The sequence below is a fragment of the Chaetodon auriga genome, chromosome 12 (assembly GCF_051107435.1).
Source record: "Chaetodon auriga isolate fChaAug3 chromosome 12, fChaAug3.hap1, whole genome shotgun sequence".
Lineage (NCBI taxonomy): Eukaryota > Metazoa > Chordata > Actinopteri > Chaetodontiformes > Chaetodontidae > Chaetodon > Chaetodon auriga.
The window spans coordinates 21,791,431-21,811,488 of NC_135085.1; the positions used below are offsets into that span (position 1 = coordinate 21,791,431).

The 20,058-nt window shown below is 43.2% G+C and overlaps 2 protein-coding genes across 2 annotated transcripts; both read left to right on the top strand.

Annotated features, from left to right (window-relative positions):
• The first annotated feature begins 664 nt into the window (after positions 1–664).
• On the top strand, positions 665–6,192 carry pex19 (peroxisomal biogenesis factor 19). Its single transcript, XM_076745745.1, has 8 exons — positions 665–762; positions 1,921–2,021; positions 2,380–2,542; positions 2,634–2,719; positions 2,796–2,969; positions 3,053–3,223; positions 3,763–3,807; positions 4,526–6,192. The coding sequence occupies exons 1-8, from the start codon at positions 702–704 to the stop codon at positions 4,610–4,612; spliced, it is 888 nt and encodes a 295-aa protein (XP_076601860.1). The 5' UTR covers positions 665–701; the 3' UTR covers positions 4,613–6,192.
• Positions 6,193–7,662: 1,470 nt separating this feature from the next.
• On the top strand, positions 7,663–19,934 carry copa (COPI coat complex subunit alpha). Its single transcript, XM_076745057.1, has 30 exons — positions 7,663–7,845; positions 8,223–8,336; positions 8,454–8,527; positions 8,792–8,872; positions 9,027–9,103; positions 9,241–9,350; positions 11,042–11,151; positions 11,940–12,039; positions 12,263–12,481; positions 12,691–12,841; positions 12,978–13,044; positions 13,146–13,221; positions 13,428–13,510; positions 13,819–14,044; positions 14,354–14,492; positions 14,956–15,118; positions 15,265–15,411; positions 15,669–15,858; positions 15,954–16,049; positions 16,317–16,405; positions 16,596–16,719; positions 16,929–17,018; positions 17,143–17,246; positions 17,339–17,485; positions 17,602–17,742; positions 17,876–18,058; positions 18,221–18,331; positions 18,435–18,596; positions 18,690–18,884; positions 19,512–19,934. Exons 1-30 carry the CDS (start codon positions 7,806–7,808, stop codon positions 19,569–19,571), a joined length of 3,669 nt encoding a protein of 1,222 aa, XP_076601172.1. The 5' UTR covers positions 7,663–7,805; the 3' UTR covers positions 19,572–19,934.
• The last annotated feature ends 124 nt before the right edge of the window (positions 19,935–20,058 follow it).

The following is a 20,058-nucleotide window of genomic DNA, read 5'->3' on the forward strand; positions in this document are numbered from 1 at the left end:
ATCTGTAAAGTTAGTAGTAGCTGCAGTTGTCAAATAAATGTAATGGTGTAAAAAGTAGGCTACAATTGTTCCCTCTGGAATGTAGTGAAGTAAAAGTAAATAAAATAAAATGGAAATACTCAAGTAAAGTAAAAGTATCACAGAATTGTACTTAAGTACATTAGCTGAGTAAATGTTCATTCCTCTCTTGGTATTTTAGACAATAACAAGACCCAGTAAAAACTACAGGTCATCTCAAGTGTTCTTGAATCTAGAAATGAATGAGGAAACATTCAGGTTATTTACTTAAAAAAAATAGTGCAATACCACACTGATATTAAAAATAGAACTCCAGCATTGGTTAGAGTGAGTACTATCAGGAAAATGTACTTGTACTATCATATTTATATCATATAGATGTGTGTTTTGTATGAAAAATCTTGATGAAGTATGTAAGTAGCAAATAGATAAAAGTTAAAAGTAAAAGTGAGTGGTCTCAAACAGCAGTGGTCAACCTTGAATCAAACTCTCAGAGATTCGCAGCTGTCAGTGTTTGTGTTTGGTTCCTGTCGATTTCTTCTTCTGTGGTTTTCACTACCGCCACCAGATGGCGCCACACCTCTGAGGCCGTACGCATGACGTCATAGCTCCCGCGACGTTTTCACAACACTAACGTCAGTTTTCGGAGACCTGCTCGGTGGGTGTTTGGAGAAGGCAGCATTATGGCGTCGGGATCAGGAGAGCCGTCCGGACCGGATGCAGAATTGGAGGAAATATTGGACTGTAAGTGTCGACATTAAATCTTAACAACGACTCTCTTTTTACGCAGTTTGTTCTGCTGTTTGAAACGGGACCCCCTCCTCTCTTTCTCTCTGTGTAAGGGTCAGCTAGCATACGTGCTCAGTGGGACCTCCGGCTTGGGTCCAAAATATCGACAAAGTACCTTGAGTTGTCGCTGAAAGTCAGACCAGACGATCTTATCATTCGCCAAAACTATCAAATGCGTGTTGTCAGTGCATGAAGCTAAGTTAGCCGCCGCGATGTGATTACACGTATGCGATTAAACTAACTCGTGTTGCTAATGTTAGCTAACTTAGACCCACCGAGCTGTTTTCACACATTGCGGCTTTGCCCTTGAATTGTCTAATGAAAGACAGTTGCCGTCAGATTAAATGAAAACCTGATGATGGAACATGGCGGCTGAACTGTCAGTTATTGTCTCTGCCGGCAGCCTTATACACGTGTAACGTCACAGGTGTGGAGACTCTGTTTGGCTCATAGTGTTTGCTCGTACTAGACCTGCACTGTGCTTTACTTACTGTAAAGGTCGTATCTTCTAGATCTGCGTCATGTTCAGTTGTTTTACCAGCTTCACCTAGCTAAATCCAAACCAGTCTAATAAATCAACTCTGCAACAAATCCGACTTTCAATAAGATTATAATGTTGAGTTTTTGCTGAAACGTTGTGGAAATGTGTTGATTCAACTTTGTTTTATTTTACAGACTGTTGGTTGTGGTGCTGTTTAGTTATATTGTTTCTAATGAGAGGACCAATTTATCTATATCAATGAGGTTAAACTATATTTCAGTATAGCACAGTACAGTTCTCACTACGGCCTCCAAAATGACAATAACGTTAAATCAACACCTCGTTATAATGCTCTTTTTCTCAGCTCTAAAACAGTTTAAAACATCCATTGGATTGCCCCAAAGAAGTCACTATTACCAGTGAGGAAAACGCAATGTATAATAGAGTTATTGTTGAACTTTCGGACACTTTGGACAATGCTGCACAAGCTGTTTGTTGACATTTGATATACGTTTTATGATGTATGAATACATAGTAAATGGCCACATTGGAACATTTATCTTGTTTAATTCCTCCTTTAAAACTCTTTGAGGGTCCACTGGAATGTTTCTCATGTTATTCCTTTCTTTCAGCTGCGTTGGATGACTTTGATAAGACATCGGCTCCTCCAGCCCCTGAACCTGCAGCAGCCTCCTCCTCCTCCTCAGCCTCAGCCAACAGTGGTGCAGAGAAGGTCTGTTTGTTATTGCTCGTGTCGCGGTGGTGACGTTTCAGCGGTCACATCTTATTTTGTCACAGGTGCACAGACGATATCATCACAGCATCCACTTTTCTTCAACTGTACATTCTAAAAATTGCACCTGTCATCTGGTGAAAAATGATTTTATTAAGAATTGTCCAGCAGAGACGAATCATTACAGTCAATAAATTTCAAGGTGTGATGGCAAAGAGGTTAATTAGGAAGGAAAAGATAAAAACAGATTTTGAAGTTCAGCCAATAAAAGCATGCTTGATACAGTTCAGCGCTCGCTCATGGTTTTTCCCTGAGGTGTCTAGAAGGCACTTTACATGTTTTCCTTTTACCTCTGTAGCCCCCCCTGCTTGAAGACTGCAAACTCTTTGAGACTCTCTTCGAGGGGGACATGGCTGCCCAAGCCAAGGAGGAGTGGGAGAAGGCCATGACTGAGCTGGCCCAGGAGGAGCCAGAATTGCTGCAGCACTTCCATAAACTGTCAGAGGCTGCAGGCAAAGTTGGTAAGCTCCACGATTCGCTATATTTGTGCCTTGATATGTTCCTCTGCCTACTTCTCCTGTAGCTTTCATGTTATCTGTGTGTTCTGTGTAGGCACTGACACCGCCTCCCAACAAGAGTTCACTTCCTGTCTTAAAGAAACCCTCCGTGGCCTGGCCAAAAATGCAGACAACCTGCAGGTGGGTAAAATCAGGCTCTGTCACTTGTTGTGATGCAAACAGACCAGTTTACAGACTCTGTACTGTCCCCTTACAGTCCACAGGACTGGCTGGAGACGACCTTGTCAAGGCTCTAGAGGGCCTGGGATTGGATGAGGGTAGTGAGGGAGGTAGTGATGACGCAAACATCCTGCCCATCATGCAGTCCATCATGCAGAACCTTCTCTCTAAGGAAGTGCTTTATCCATCCCTCAAAGAGATCACTGCTAAGGTTTGCATCTGTTTTACAAGCACTCACTGTCGTCTCTAGTTGCTCTACCAGGTGTCACTCATGAGTGTCATTCACCCTCACAGTACCCCGAATGGCTGGATGCCAACAAGACAAGCCTTAGCTCAGAGGACTACCAGCGCTATACACAGCAGGCCAATATCATGGGAGAGATCTGTAGGCACTTTGAGAGGGAGGACCAGGGGGCAGAGGATAAAGAAGGCATGTTCGAGAGCATCATGGACCTGATGCAGAAGGTAGACACACCCTACATTTGACTTCTTGATCGTGGAATAGTTTCTCAATGAAAATTGAGAAAAAAAAGACTTTCGAATCAATCTGTTTGTAGGTTTGTTATAAAATCTTTTGTCTTGTGCTTGTTGAATATTTGCACTGTGAATCAACAGTCAGCCATTACTGTGGCTAATAGAGTTCTGACATTAGTGCTTCCATGATGCAGACATCATATGTTAAATAGCTATAACTACAAGAGGAACCCCCGTCCAGTATCACAGGCAGTGGACGGCATCACTTACAAACTGTGACAAACTTTTTACTTCAGTGTGAAGTAGCACTATGGGCGGAACATTAAGTGAGACTACCGAGTGGTGACTACAGACAGAGAGAGGTGGCTGTATCAGAGCTCTGAATACGTACATGTACCGTATATTTACCTGAAATTATTTTCCTTCGTGTTGACTTGAATGTAAAAATGACGTTCAGTGTAGCTCCAGAATAAACTTTGGCTTGTTAAGAATATAAAGCTCATCACAGATTTTAATGATTTTACTTACAGCTGCAAGACCTTGGCCAACCACCCAAAGAGCTTGCAGGTGATTCGGTAAGTTTTCCACTGCTCTCAGGCAACAGCGAACAGCGTGTGTGCAGCGTATGTATGACCTCAGTGGGCCACACTCGATGTGTTTCACTGCTGTCTTCAGTAAAGGAAAATATCTCGACATCTGAGGGCTTTAGAGTGTATTTGTTAGTCATGATGTATGTTTTTTTTTTAAAGATGTTTTCCAATTTAATTTGGAATGACAGACACTTCTTGGCATAGCCATAGTGACAATACACAGGCTGCACGACATACAAAGTACACCAAGTTATATTTGTCAAGTACCCGGCTGTTTTACAAAATGCTGAGTCGGCAAATTACACTCCAGAAATCCAGACTACTTATTTCTCTCAACCTTTTTTCCCCTTTACTAATCAAACACTGAAACCACTTATGCTACCTATCGTACATACACTCAGCAGCAGCCTTACCATAACGTCTGTGTTTAAGAAACTCGTAACTTTTTTGGTGACATTGTGGGAAATGTGTAAAATCAATGATATCTTTTTTACTGAGGTCGTTGTTTGAACGAAGTACGTTTTCTGGAAAAAAAAACCCTTCATGAAATTCTGTTCTCAGCTAATCAAGCAAATGAATGACTTAATTACTGCGTTCCACTCAAATGTAATGTGATTACAGTACTGTGTTACTGGTCAGCACTGGTCGTCCAGCTCTAGCTTAGACATGATATGACATGTCTTTGTCTCTTCTTCCCCTTCAGCCTCCCGGCTTTAACTTTGACATGGAGTCCCTCAGTCTCCCAGGACTTCCCGGGACCGGGCCGGCAGAGCAGTGCTCCATCATGTGAGCAGGTAGCGGCGCGGTCCAATCAGAAGCGCTGGAACCATAGGGGTCACTCAGTGTGTGTCAGCAACAGGCAGGGAGGGAAGGAGTGCGAAACAAAGGTCGGGCAGGAGGGTGACCAGACCGTCGACACTGTTCTCCGTCAAGTAGGAGGTGTGTGGATGCAGAAACATCAGGAGGAGGCAGAAAAAAACCAACAGGAACTACACACACACCCACTCACACACACACTCGTGTTTAAAATCACTGAACGCACAAATGAGAACATTTTAACATCTCTGCATTAGTCTGTCAGCGGTTCCTATCGCTCCTTCACGGTTTAGTTTTAACAGCATTCTTTGAGAAGAAAACACCACTGCCGTTCTCCATGTTTTTTTACAACGCTGTTTAGCCTCATGGTAAAATCTATCAAACCACTTCACGGGTATAAACAGTGCCTTTGAAAATGTTATTGTTATTAATGTTAAAAAGTTATTATTTTAGGTGTCAGCATAGAGCAAAGACATTGCTATCATTCAGCTAAGCACTAAAGATCATAGTTTTATTAGTGTGACTTTGCGATGCCGCCCCAGGTTTACTCCGGGTTAGCGATGAATCTCTGGCACTTCACTAAACACACACCTCTGTTTCAGGCTTTACAGGAGTTCAATTAACGCGTTAATTTCCCTATTAACATGTAAGGAAAGTGGAAAAAATGTTAATGACAGTGTTGGTAATTTAAAGAATTAAAAAGACTAAAGAGGATTGAGATGTTCCCAGCACCTACTGTAATTCAGCCAACTAATTTAACTAATTGAAACCAATCTCCCGAGTGTTGTCCCCGATTCCCAGGCGCTGATTTGAAGTGATTGAGATGTTGATTCCCAGATGCCTTTGCTGTGGTTACAGTGATGATTATAGTGTAGAGTTACTGTGCAAAGTGCTTCCCTTGTGATTCCCAGTGTTTTTAATGTGCAGAGTGATACTTTCCTTGGCATGCGGTCCCCGCTAGGAAAGAAAAACACTTTCATGAGAGATGATATGTACCTATGTCCTGTAGCCTCCATTGAAAGTACATTATGTTCTTTCCAGAAAAGGTGACAGGCAGAGAACTAAACATCGCATGTCACCCGAGGAGAGAAACATGTCTGTAATTCATGCAGATGCACTGTCGGGTAACCCATCAACAGCCTGATGTTAGCACATTTTGGCTGCGGTAGGTGGGTTTGTTTACTCCAGCGGCCACTTTTCACCGGCTGCTATTGCCAGTGGGCAGATTTTAGCGCTGCGACCGTGGAGAGAGGTCTAGAAATCACACGACCATCAGCTCATCAATAACTGTATAATAAAGGAGTACTGTGAAAGGGTTCAGTCAGCCGTGCACTGAGAAGAGATCAGATTGACATGAAACACAGCTGAGGGGAGGCTGCTGTGCAGGTCCATAAAGGCCTGTGGTGGTGGTGGTGGGGGGGGGGGTGAAAATCTATTCAGCTGTCAGGGCTGATGAAAACATGCCCAGAGCACGGTTAAAAAAAAAAAATGCAACCTGTTATTTGACACAATTTTGTTTTGTAAATATATGAAATAAAATGATGATATAATACAGTTTTGTTGTTGTTGTTGTGGATTATTAGTCGTCATTGCTTTTATTTTAGTAGGAGTGAGTGATAGAGGGTCAGCACATGTATGCAGCTCCGATGCTGTTTTGATAAACATATACATGAGTATATCTGTTTTATGTGTTCATCAGACAACTATAGCAAGTAGTCGCATTGCAGATGAATCAAAAGCTGTAATTGGCTTAGAAAAATGTATGTTTCGCTGCACATCAAACTGTCCAACAGTGTATAAAGATTCAAGCTTATTTGTTGATTCAACTGTAAGAAATACGGCTGAAGTGAAATATGGTTTCTGTGAGACCAGAGCACAAAACTGGCAAAACATCAAAGACGAAGACAAAACCATAAAAAAACATCTGAGGAGTTCATGTGCATCAAACCAGCGAGCAAAGAGAGAAATGTGTTAAAAGTAAACATAAAGCAGAGTAAGAATATAAAACAAGATATATCTACATATAAATTTACTGCGTGTATAAACGTTTATAAGACTAATAAAAATGATGAAAGGTGACAAGGTTCATATGTGTGTGTGTGTGTGTGTGTGTGCTTGAACTCTAGTTTGAATATGGTCCTCCTCAACCAGCTGAGTCATCAAAAAGCTGCTTACACATTCATGCATCAGTAATTCAGTGGTAAAATTAGTCCTTTTGATAATTACAGTGCAGTTTTATTCAGCTTTTTATTATTTCACTCTATTATTATGAGTACTTTTACTTTATGATGTTCTTAAAAAAGAGGATCTGAATGCTGTACTTGGAAAATCTCAACTCAATGACCACTTACTATCTCTTTCTGGAGATTTTAGTTGAGTTTTCTCGGTTTAGATATCACATTTTTTTTGTTAAGTGGATCTTTAGAGGTTTTTTGTATGTCTTGATCATATTACATGTTCTTCATCAGCAGATGGGAGTCAGATGCGACAAAATTGCAGATGTCCAGGTTTCTATTTTTTCTCAGCACTTAACAGGTCACTTGAAGTTCATGTGATAGGACTGAAAGATCCAAAACAGCTACTAAATGAAGCTTTTAAGCCAGCATGGATGGAAAGTTGTGAAAGTGCTCAGAAAAATGTCCATTTAAATATCAACATTTCCATCCAAATGGGAAAACTCAATGAGCTGATGAAGATTATAGAATATGACAGAAAACTCCACAATAGTTACTAAATTTGCCTTTTGGTAAGAATAATTTATCAACAGTACAGACATACTGTAGTTTCAATATACTTTTTACGTATGAAAAGGTCTAATGTGTAAATAGGTCACTTTAACCAGACTGTGTAGAAATACAGTATTTAGAGTAGTTATGTTAACGTGTTCAGTTTACGAGGCTCGTGTCAGTCAGTTCTATTTGTTGTATTTCTAGCTGCCGCCGTCGTGGAGCTTTCTGCGTCAAGTTTTCACTGTACAACTTTATTGTTCAAAACCGGAAGACAAAACGGGCTACGTGTCAGGAAAAAGGAGAATCGGCTCAATGGGCGAAGGCGATCAGGCCGCCTGAGCTCACCTGTCTGGAAGATTTGAGTTGTTTTTACGGTTCTGCTGGAGTTACGTTGTGCCACAGCATTAAAATTACTACTCGTTTAACCGTCAAGCGACGATGTTAACTAAATTTGAAACGAAGTCGGCCCGTGTTAAAGGTAAGAGCTTGCCAGCTGCAGTTAGCCTCGGAGCTAACGTTAGCTAGCTGACGTTAACCGGTTGAATTATTTGTCCTTTTAAAGTTGCGTCTGTAAATAAGTCAGTTGCTTGTTTTTACAGGTTTATGTATCACGAATTAACGTTAAATATTTTATGCCACGTCTGGCGTCCAAATGTAGTGATGTTGAACGGACACCGACATTCTTCCTCATTAGCTGTCGAGCTAGCGTAACGATCTCCACTGTTTAGCTAATCTTGATCACTTGATATTGTTTCTTTGCTGATCTGTAATCAGCTGATCATTCATCGACGGAAATATAACGGCCTGTTTTCAACTGATATCACGAGATAGCTGATAAACTGTCTTATATTTTAGGCCTAAGTTTCCATCCAAAAAGGCCATGGGTTCTTGCAAGTTTGCACAACGGAGTCATCCAGCTGTGGGACTATCGGATGTGCACTCTGATTGACAAGTTTGATGAGCACGATGGTAAGGCAGCGACGTGGCTGATGTAGTGTGTTGCTGTTATTTCAACGTCCTCGCTGTGCTCTTGATACAGACCATATGTGATACTGATGTCATATTTGTAATGATGTGTCTTCACAGGCCCCGTCAGAGGAATTGATTTCCACAAACAGCAGCCACTGTTTGTGTCTGGAGGAGATGACTACAAAATTAAGGTGAGACTGCTTTGGCATGTGCAAATTCTCACAGAAATGTTATGAAGGTTTGACCAAATATAATATTTCCTGTTCTTCTTCAAAAGTTATGTTTGTATGCATTTTCCTTGATGTTGAGAACTTGAGTTTTAAGTTATAATATTTACATTAGATGTCAGAGATGCTGCATGACACTGCTATGTCCTGTGTATTAAAACATATATTGTGTTGGTATTTGTTACATTGTATGTGTATGTGATGAGTGAATATTCCTGTTTTGACCAGGTGTGGAACTACAAGCTGAGGCGCTGCCTCTTCACTCTCCTTGGACACCTCGACTACATCAGAACCACCTTCTTCCACCATGTGAGTTTCTCTGCCACTTTAGAAAACATGTGCTTCTCATCTGTATCATCACTGATTTCAAAGTACAAGAGTGGCAAAGACTTGGTGTCTTGTCATCTGTACAAAAAGTCTGTTTGAAATGAATGAATGAATTCTGTCATCTCCATTTCTGCAGGAGTACCCCTGGATTCTGAGCGCCTCAGATGACCAGACTATTCGCATCTGGAACTGGCAGTCCAGGACCTGCGTCTGGTAAGACACAGTTTGTTCTTTCACAGAAGTTTTTTAGACTGAGAAATACAATTACTACACATTACTTTGTATCATGCAACACCCCCCAAAACTGCTTAACAAAATTTCGCTAAACAATCTTCTCTCTTCATCTACAGTGTGCTGACTGGCCATAATCACTATGTGATGTGCGCCCAGTTCCACCCATCCGAGGACCTGGTGGTGTCAGCCAGCCTGGACCAGACCGTGCGAGTGTGGGATATTTCTGGTGAGGGCCTGGGGATGGCGGAGCAGAGGACGGCGGGCTGGGTTGAGGAAGGGGTGGGAGGGTAGAGTGGTATGAAGGACGAGGAAGAAGCGGAGCAGGATGAATATCAAGTCCTGCACTGCCACTTCTTCCTCTCCTGCTTGTAGAGGACAAATCTCTGTGGGCTGTTTGCAGAAACACCTCTTCTTTCAGAAAAGACAGACAGGGAAATAGTGTATTATCAGAGCAAATTTATGGTGTGGTATTTGTTAATAAGATACTGCACTGTGAATAAGTGTTCTGGATGAAGAAAGAGTCTGCAGATCAGAGGGATGTAAGAGGAAATGGGAGAGGTGTTTCTGTGTTTCTGCATGTTCTTTAAATCTCTGTTTGTTGATGTTGTTTCTTGCTTCTTGTTTCTTGTCTTCTGACAAACTAAACTGGCTCACATCTACTGTCTCTTTCTTACATCCATAAGATCGCTCTTTACTGTCTCTCCTGTCCTGGGGATTTATTTCAGGTTTCTAACACTGAGCATGAATGCATTTATACATACAAACATTTTTTTGAGCTCCTACATTTAAAGAAGTTATAGCAGCGCGATCAACAGTCATGCTTGACTTACCATGCTACATGCCCTGCATCCATTTAACAACATTTAGCACTCATCCTTTCATTATAGGAAGTCCATGATATTTCCCATACTGATATTTGACCATTTTCTTGGTTTGGATTGCATCAAGAAGAACAGACGATACTACTAACTAGGTTGAAAGTGTATTTTTTAACAAAGTTAAACTTCTCCGTATTGATGTGAAATGTTTGACACTCCTCCTGGCATGACATTTGCACGGCTGGCTCCTCAACTCAAAATATAACATGAAATATACCTCAGTGTTAATATTTCTTGAGCTTCAGTCGCCATTTTTTTTTTACCAACTTCGCTCCTAACCCACGATGGTGACATGTCATATTCTATTAACTCTGCATGTGACTCAAACATCTATGCAGAAACATGCATGAGCCTCTAAGAGAACAGAAAACTCCTCATACTCCTGACATCCAACGCCCCATCAGAGCACCTCTTTACAACAGCAAGCACCACCCACCCCATCCCCATCAGTCGAGTCCATGCGCTCCTCTTTGCGTCCTCCTTATCCCATGCTCTCCCTGGAAACATCCACACCTGCTCAAGGGTTCCTAGTGCCATTTCTTCCCCCGTGTCATCTCTTCACGCTGTTGAACTATCTGTTCACCGCATCGTTTTAATGGGCGGGAATCATGAATGCAAACTGTGTTTTCTCAGTCATTTGTTTTCCTGATCTTGTTTGAGTCTGGGAGGTAATCAGTGTCTTGCACTGCTGTCCAATCAACTCGTGATTTTATCTGTGTGCTAGTGATTCATTAACCCAATCAACAGCACCATTAAGGCCCTGATTGTTTTCAGACTCAAGCTGACATGGAATGAGAGAGCAGAGGTTGTGTTGGTGTGTTTTGACCGAGTGTGTGTTCAGTAGTCCAACAGCTCTCACTCCTTGTAATTCCCCTCTCTGTTGCCTCTCATCTAGGATGATATTGCTTAATGTTTAATTATTTTAATAATTTGTGTCTTGTTTTACGTGTCTTTCCTCCTCCCCTGTACTGTGGTTGTGCCCTGTGTAACATGAATATGGCTCCTTCCTTGCACGCGATGCCCTGAATGTCGGTTCCAGGTCTGAGGAAGAAGAACTTGTCTCCGGGCGCTGTGGAGACGGAGGTGCGCGGCATCTCTGGCGTCGACTTGTTCGGTGCCTCGGATGCTGTTGTCAAGCATGTCCTTGAGGTGAGCAGTGACTTTCACGTTTGTTTTTTTCAGGGTCTGAGTTGTTAACTTTGACAGATGAATGACAGATTTTTTTTTCTTGCCTCTGCAGTGTGTTGTGCTCACTGGAAACCTCTTTTAAAAATAATTTATTTTCTCATCCGTCCAGCTTTTCCTTTGCCTGAAGCTACCATATTTGAAAAAGTCATACATTAATGCTAATAGTGGAAAAAATATGTTGCGTTTGTGTAAAAAGCAACAGTGTCCACTGAAAAGCAGAAGAGAAACAAGCTTGTAACGAGATTTTCCAAATCAGCACCGATTCCAACAGTTCGTCCTGTTGATTGGAAAAACAAAATCAACTAAATTCGTTGTGGGACTTGATGTTAGCAACCCTCGAAATGACATCATGTCCTGTGTGTTTTTGAATACTGAGTTATTAATCCTTGAGGTCCAGAAATGTCCCACCCAAGGAAATAAAATGCCTGGCTTTGGTTTTAACATCAGTAAAACTGATGTGTCATTCAGTGAAAGCAATGGAAAATTTGGGCAGGGCCAGGCACAGTCACACTCGATTTCAGCAACTTAGGATTCTGTATTCTAACTTCTCTGTGCCTTTTCATAAGCGTTGATAAACATAACGGTTTAATTATATTTTGGTGTAATTTGATGCTAAATTAAATTTTTCCCAGAGAGGGCAGTCTTTGTTTGATTGTTCAGAAAGCTTTCTGTGTTTGGCCTCAGTGCTGGCACAGCTGATGGATTTTCATTTGGTTTTGTGTGACATGGCTTTGGGTGTCTGCATTCAGGGTCACGACCGGGGAGTCAACTGGGCTGCCTTCCACCCCAGCATGCCTCTCATCGTGTCTGGAGCTGACGACAGGCAGGTCAAGATCTGGAGGATGAACGGTAAGTGACTCAGAAGTCATTAGTGCACGTCTGTCAACGGTCTGCTGCCAAGTGTCCGTTATGACTGAAGGCCTGTTGACATTTTCAGATTTCATTGCATTAAGAGGGTCCATTATCAAAGTGAATGTCAGCTGAAAGGCTGCTTCTCACCCGGTTTGGCATGTCTCTTCCCTCTCTTTCCATCCTCTAATATCTCTTTTATGGCTGCTTTCCTTCGGTTCAGAATCCAAGGCATGGGAGCTGGATACGTGCCGCGGTCACTACAACAACGTGTCCTGTGCCGTCTTCCACCCGCGCCAGGAGCTCATCCTGTCCAACTCCGAGGACAAGAGCATCCGCGTGTGGGATATGTCCAAAAGGACGGGAGTGCAGACCTTCCGCCGGGACCACGATCGCTTCTGGGTGCTGGGCGCTCACCCGAACCTCAACCTGTTTGCTGCTGGTAGGTGGTGACACTGGTCTGCATCTGTGCACGTTTAACAAAGTCACTTCATGAGTTTGGTGTTGGCGTATGAAAGCTCACAGATCGTCCTGCCTTTGTTGTGAACCTTTTCATAATGTCACCCTCCTCCTACAGCACAGGACTTGCACATTTAAACCAAAGCTTACATTTAAGTGTGTGTTTACACTGAAAGACTGCGTCTCCTTCAGGTCATGACAGCGGCATGATTGTGTTCAAGCTCGAACGTGAGCGTCCGGCATACGCCGTTCACGGCAACATGCTCTACTACGTCAAAGACCGTTTCCTCCGCCAGCTGGACTTCAACAGCAGCAAGGACACTGCAGTCATGCAGCTGCGCAGGTAGGCCATAATTTCTAGTGGCTGTGGTGTGCAGTGCACCAAACACCAACACCATTCTTTCTGATTTAAGGCTGTTGTTGAAGTATTGGGATGCTAGCGAGTGTAACATGCTGTGTTTTATTTGATCTCGTCCTAGTGGGTCAAAGTTCCCGGTCTTCAGCATGTCTTACAACCCTGCTGAGAACGCTGTCCTGCTCTGCACTGTAAGTGTCTCTTAAACAAAACATGTTAATGTCTTAATGGTATACACAGGCAACTTCCTTGTTCTACATACATTTTACATAATGCTCTTTACCTCCTGCAGAGGGCGACCAACCTGGAGAACAGCACCTATGACCTGTACTCGATTCCCAAAGAAAGCGACTCTCAGAACCCCGATGGTACAGAAACACCTCACTGACGTTATTCTGGTTTTCCTCACACTGAATTCCTTCATGTTTTATCTTTCTAGAGTGATTATGTGTAGTTAATTATGTCGTGTCTCTTACTTTGTGACACTGTAAGCTGCTGATTGGATGCCATGATGGATCTCTGTCAATATACTGTACGTATTGATTAAAGTAATACAAATTTGTCTTTTTCTCAGCACCGGAGGGGAAGAGGTCCTCTGGTCTGACTGCAGTCTGGGTGGCCAGGAACAGATTTGCCGTCCTGGACCGTATGCACTCTGTGAGTCCTTTTGCAGGTCTAGACAGTATTTGTTTTCAAAAGAGACCAGAGTAATATTTTAACATTAATCTTGAGATCATGATTAGCATTATGATAAAAAAATAAATGCTTACTTTGAAGAGGAGGATCACTTTATTACTAAACATGAAGGTAATGTGAGGGATTCAGTCAGTTAAAGTTAAATAAGTTACTATTATTTTGGAAGTACTGTTAATTGTGAGATAGTTATTATCTGTATCTATTTTGCTTTTTTTTTCTTCATCCAACCTGAAATCAGCTCTTCTAAGACATTTCCTTCTCCTTTGCAGCTGCTGATTAAGAACCTGAAGAATGAAATTGTGAAGAAAGTTCAGGTGCCGAGCTGCGAGGAAATCTTCTACGCCGGGACGGGCTCGCTGCTGCTGCGCGACGCCGATGGTGTGACGCTGTTCGACGTGCAGCAGAAACGCTCTCTGGCCACGGTCAAGATCTCCAAGGTCAAGTACGTGGTGTGGAGTTCCGACACCACCCACGTGGCTCTGCTGGCTAAACACGGTGGGTAGATAAGATAAGATTAGCTACACATCAGGATACTTATGACAGAGTCACAGCATCTTTATTTTCCACTGTGCTGAATGTGCTGCTGCTGTGCTCAGTTGTGAATGTTGATCAAAGCACCGTTAAGCAGTTTATGAAAGGCTTTAGTACAGCTAAGTCAATCTGACTTCCAAATAATGCTGTTATTGTTTCAAACAAGACCACTGATGTCTGCGTGCTCCCTGTGTCTGATGCTTATCTCTAGTGGTAGTGATGGAAAAACATCTCTAGATCTAAATCTCCTTTGCTCACTTTTGCGTCCCTCAGCCATCATGATCTGCAACCGGAAGCTGGAGAGTCTGTGCAACATCCACGAGAACATCCGAGTGAAGAGCGGAGCCTGGGACGAGAGTGGAGTCTTCATCTACACCACCTCCAACCACATCAAATACGCCCTCACCTCTGGGTATGTGCTGCTTGAAACAAAAGCTGTGTTCTGTTAATGCAACAGTTGACAGCAGTCTGTTATTTTTGTGCAGGCAGCAGCAGCAGATTCCAACACGCAGGTTTTGGTTTAACTCTGATTAAAATGCAGCAGACTGGTGGTGTTTCACTGACCTGATTTCAAAGATGAAAGTGCTTTTTATAGTGCAAAGCAACCAGCAGCACAGGATATGTGAATGCTTGTTCGGCAACATGTTAACAACAGGTTTAGGGGATTGATATACAGGATCCTGTCTGTAGAATCAAAATTTAAGTTTCTTTCCCCGCAAACAATTCACTCATGTTGCACTACTACTTTTTATCTACCTTGGAAACTGAGGAAAACAATGAAACTTGCAACATCAGATTTAAAAGTTTTACACTTTGAAAAGTAAAATGTGACACGTCAGCATCTAACGTGGCACTGTCATCGTGTTTCCCTGCAGCGATCATGGCATCATCAGGACCCTGGACCTGCCCATCTATGTGACCCGTGTGAGAGGAAACAGCGTTTACTGTCTGGACAGGGAGTGCAGGCCACGCGTCCTCACCATCGACCCCACAGAGTACCGCTTCAAGCTGGCCCTGGTCAACCGCAAATATGATGAGGTGGGTCCGTGGTGACCGATGTGTTTGTGACTGATTATTGGAGTATGCTGTGCAACAGTGTAGGACGTTAGCAAGGACTCTGCAGCTCTAATCTCAATTTCCAAATGCTGGTTTTGACATCACTGCTCTTATCCTCGTCCCTCCAGGTGCTCCACATGGTGCGTAATGCCAAGCTGGTGGGTCAGTCCATCATTGCCTACCTGCAGAAGAAGGGCTACCCTGAGGTGGCGCTGCACTTCGTCAAAGATGAGAAGACGCGCTTTAGCCTGGCTCTGGAGTGTGGAAACATCGAGGTGAGCTGCTGCTGGACAAACTGTGTGATGATGACGCTGTTTTTCATTTACGACATGCACTTTTTTTTTTTCTTTTCTTTTTTGCACATATGTTGATGATGCTTCTATATTTTCCGAGGAGCCATAATTTGCTGTATAACAATTGCAGCTCATCAAGCTCAAGTTTGGATTTTCTCTGTTCTGTCTGGTTCAGTTTTGCATGAGAATCAGCTTCAAGCTCACTTTGCTTGAATATTTCTGTTCCTCTGAACTTCCAGGTCGCTCTGGAGGCCGCCAAGGCTCTGGATGAGCGCAGCTGCTGGGAGCGTCTGGGTGAAGCAGCACTGCTGCAGGGTCACCACCAGGTCGTGGAGATGTGCTACCAGAGAACCAAGAACTTTGACAAGCTCACCTTCCTCTACCTCATCACCGGCAACCTGGCAAAGCTGCGCAAGATGATGAAGATTGGTGAGAGATGGGGATGCTGTTTGTTGATGGCTTGTTTGGAGTTTCGTGTGTCCTGTATGTCAGTGAACTAATCTTTGTGTACTCTTTGTTTGTAGCTGAGATCAGGAAGGACATGAGTGGTCACTACCAGGCAGCTCTCTACCTGGGAGACGTCAGTGAGAGGGTCCGCATCCTGAAGAACTGTGGACAGAGTGAGTCCACCCCCATCACATGCTCTCTCCTTTGCCCTTTCCGTTGTTCTTTTGCAGTTGAATTTGATGCTCAGTCGGCCTGTTACCTAAATACATCAGCCCCAGTGTGTTTAGCCATTACTGCTCCACCTGTAGGTTGAAGCACCAGGCATGACCCAGATTATTCAGATTTAATTATTTTAACTTTGACCATACCATAAATGTACTTAATGTGTTTTTTAAATTGAAAATGAGACAACAAGCTGTGTGATGTGTGCATGTTTCCAGAGTCTCTGGCTTACCTGACTGCAGCCACTCATGGACTGGATGAGGAAGCTGAGGCACTAAAGGAGACCTTTGACCCAGAAAAGGAGACGGTGTGTTGAGAAAACGTTCCCCGTCCCTTCATACTCATAACATGGACAACCATAACATACACTGAAACAGAAGCAGAGCATTTTTACCTGCTTTTTATTTCCTTTCTGCACCACAGACTCTCATCTGACTCTCATGTTAGCAGCTAAATGCATAATTTCAATAAAATAATATTGGATTTGTGTCTTTTAGGTGCCAGAGGTTGATCCCAATGCACAGCTGCTGCAGCCCTCTCCACCCATCAACCCTCTGGACACCAACTGGCCTCTGCTCACTGTATCAAAGGGCTTCTTTGAGGGAGCCATTGCAGCAAAGGGTGAGTCATCAGTCTTGACACATGACAGGTGCACATTTACATATATCATATGGAAACACAGCGCATATTATATATACTGTCCATACATGCCTTAAGCCCACCAGTGAGAAGTAGTTTCCAGGTGTTGAAAGTCAAAATGAAATTACTAAGTTGTGGTAACATGTGGCAGCCGACTTTGGCAGAGTGAGAACTGAGTTTTTGTGTTGTAGGGAAGGCAGGTCAGATGGCAGCCGACCTCGACATGGATGCCCCAGGAGGCGAGGGCTGGGGAGACGATGCTGAGCTTCAGCTGGATGAAGGTAAATTCAGTGTAGCTAAAGAACATTTTAAACTTGACCTTTTAGTGAGAGGAGAGTTCCACATCAGCAATACCACGATGTTTAAACTCATATTTCTGGTTCTCCACCTTTTCCTGTGTCTCAGATGGTTTCATGGATGCCCAGGAAGGATTAGGGGATGAAGGTATGGTGAAAGAAGAGGGAGGAGGCTGGGAGGTGGAGGAAGACCTGGACCTTCCTCCAGAGCTGGTGAGAGGAGCCACATCATTACAAATTCCACCACCAGTGAAACACAGTTAATGCCAAACTGATTTCATATTACCATGTCTTCCTCCCATCAGGACATGCCTGCTGGTGGAGGTGGAGGAGCTGAAGACGGCTTCTTTGTCCCACCAACCAAGGGCATGAGTCCTACACAGATGTGGTGCAACAACTCCCAGCTGCCAGTGGACCACATCCTGGCTGGCTCTTTCGAAACTGCTATGAGAGTGTGTACACAATTCGATATTGAATTGCTACAGGGTTTTTTTCCTCTTTTGTTTGCTTTTGATGTGGCCAGTTCATGCACTACACTGACATTTGCTCTTTCCCTCCTGCACCACAGTTGCTCCACGACCAGGTAGGAGTTGTGAACTTCGGCCCCTACAAATCGCTGTTCATGCAGACGCTTTCCAGAGGCCGCACCTGCTACCTGGGGTTGCCTTCCCTGCCGTGCCTGCGCGGTCATCCCCAGAGAAACTGGAAGGTACAGCTGTTAGTTTTTTGTCATCCTTTATTAAAGAAGTTTCTTTTAGAATGTCATTAATTTATTTCTAATGAAAAATAGACTCACATATTCTTAGTTAATATAAATATGCACATACACAAACATCTTTCAGGACTGCGGGGCAAAGCAGGGACTGCCTGCCGTGGGCCTGCGCCTCTCTGACCTCATCACCCGCCTGCAGCAGTGCTACCAGCTGACCACGGCCGGCCGGTTTGAGGAAGCTGTCGAGCGCTTCAGAGTCATCCTGCTGTCTGTGCCTCTGCTGGTGGTTGATAACAAGCAGGAGATTGCAGAGGTGAGCTCCAAAACTCTTAAACTTCAAATAGAGCACAAATTACTGTCCTGCAAACCCATGTGTGGCTGCTGTGTATATGATTACCCACCTAGATTTATTTAGAAATGTGACTGTTAAATGTGTCGGGGCCACCTGTGTGATTTGGATTTGTGTGTGTTTCAGGCTCAGCAGCTGATCACAATATGCAGAGAGTACATTGTGGGTCTGACCATGGAGACAGAGAGGAAGAAGTTGCCTAAAGACACACTGGAAGAGCAGAAGAGGCTGTGTGAGGTAAAAATCTGCAGCTTGCTGACATACCCTCCATTGATTGTCACAGCTGTTGCAAACCGACTGAATACTAATTTTCTTGTGTATGCGTGTGTTTTCCTTACAGATGGCTGCTTACTTCACCCACTGTAATCTCCAGCCGGTCCACATGGTGCTAGTGTTGCGCACAGCTCTGAACCTCTTCTTCAAACTGCGCAACTTCAAGACAGCTGCCGGCTTCGCACGCCGTCTGCTCGAGCTGGGTCCGAATCCAAATGTTGCACAGCAGGTGGGTTCACGTTACAGTTTCCCCTTTTAAATCGACAGCACTGCAGCATTTGTCGTCTCTCGCCTTCATGCTAAATATCTCCCCACCATTCAGACCCGCAAGATTTTGGCAGCCTGTGAGAAGACCCTGACAGACGCCCACCAGTTGAACTACGACCCCCACAACCCGTTCGACCTGTGCGCTGCCTCCTTCGTCCCGCTGTACCGCGGACGTCCTGTTGAGAAGTGCCCTCTGTCCGGAGCCTGCTACTGCCCTACGTACAAAGGCCAGATCTGCAGGGTCACACAGGTAGGTCAGGAGTCGGGACAGCCATGCACAACTCCAGTCAACCTGAAAAGTTCATCAAAGCAATAGATTGCATTTATATTATGTATATATAATAGTTACAAAGATATGAAGAGAAATTCGTCTTGATAGAGGAGACAAATGTACAATTTCAAAAGAAATGTTACTGATTTTAATGAACTATATCTGTAGAAAACCGACATTAAGCCAAGTTGAGTGCCATCTGTGGATAAGGAGGACTGGTGTCTGAACATCATAATGAATTCACAAATTGTCAGAGATATTTGTAAATCAGCTTTTTTTGTTTGTTTTAGATTTGTAGGTCATGAAACGTGTTTGTCAATTGTACTGAGACTCATTTCTCTGCATACAGAATTACACAAAGTCAAGGAAATAATGAAAAAAATGGGAAAAGGAAAAAAAAAAATCCAAGCATAGCCTGTAATAAATAGTATAAATAGTAGTATAAATGGCTGAAATCTTTAACGGTGTTCACCTGTTGTGTTTCCTCAAATATATTTATCAGGGGCCTCCTGGTGGTTGTGTTAGTGTCCATTTAAAAGACAGAATGCCAAGAAAATACCAAGAAAAACAGATTAATTTAACCTTTAATTTCACTTTATTTCCTAGGTGACTGAGATCGGTAAGGATGTGATTGGTCTGCGTGTGAGTCCACTTCAGTTCCGTTAAGACGAGGATGAGAAGACGAGATGAAGAGCAGAACAGTGTGATCAGAGAAACACATCCACACCCAGTCTGCACTGCAGAAATAATACAGTTATTAACATGAGAAATCAAAGTAGAGATCTATATGTGTGCTCACAGTGATGTTACACCTGTTTGTTCCTTTTAACCAATTATTCCACGCATTACCTGTCCTGCACAAAGCTTTTATTCTAAGTGCTGATGCCTCATTTCTGTGCTGTGGCTTTATTGGAGCTGTAAACTTAACTGGCGTCTCTTTTCTGACTTGTATGAGATGAATAATTAAAAGTGAGCAGCACTGTGTATCTGGGGGGAGGGGGAATAAAAATGCCTGTTTATCGTTGGAAATGCGGTGTGTGTGTGTTTTTTTTAATTGTGGTATGTGGGCATAGCAATATTAGAAGCTTTTATTGTGTGTGTGTTTGTGCATATGCATATGTATAATAGTGGTTTAGGAGTATCCAAAGTGCAC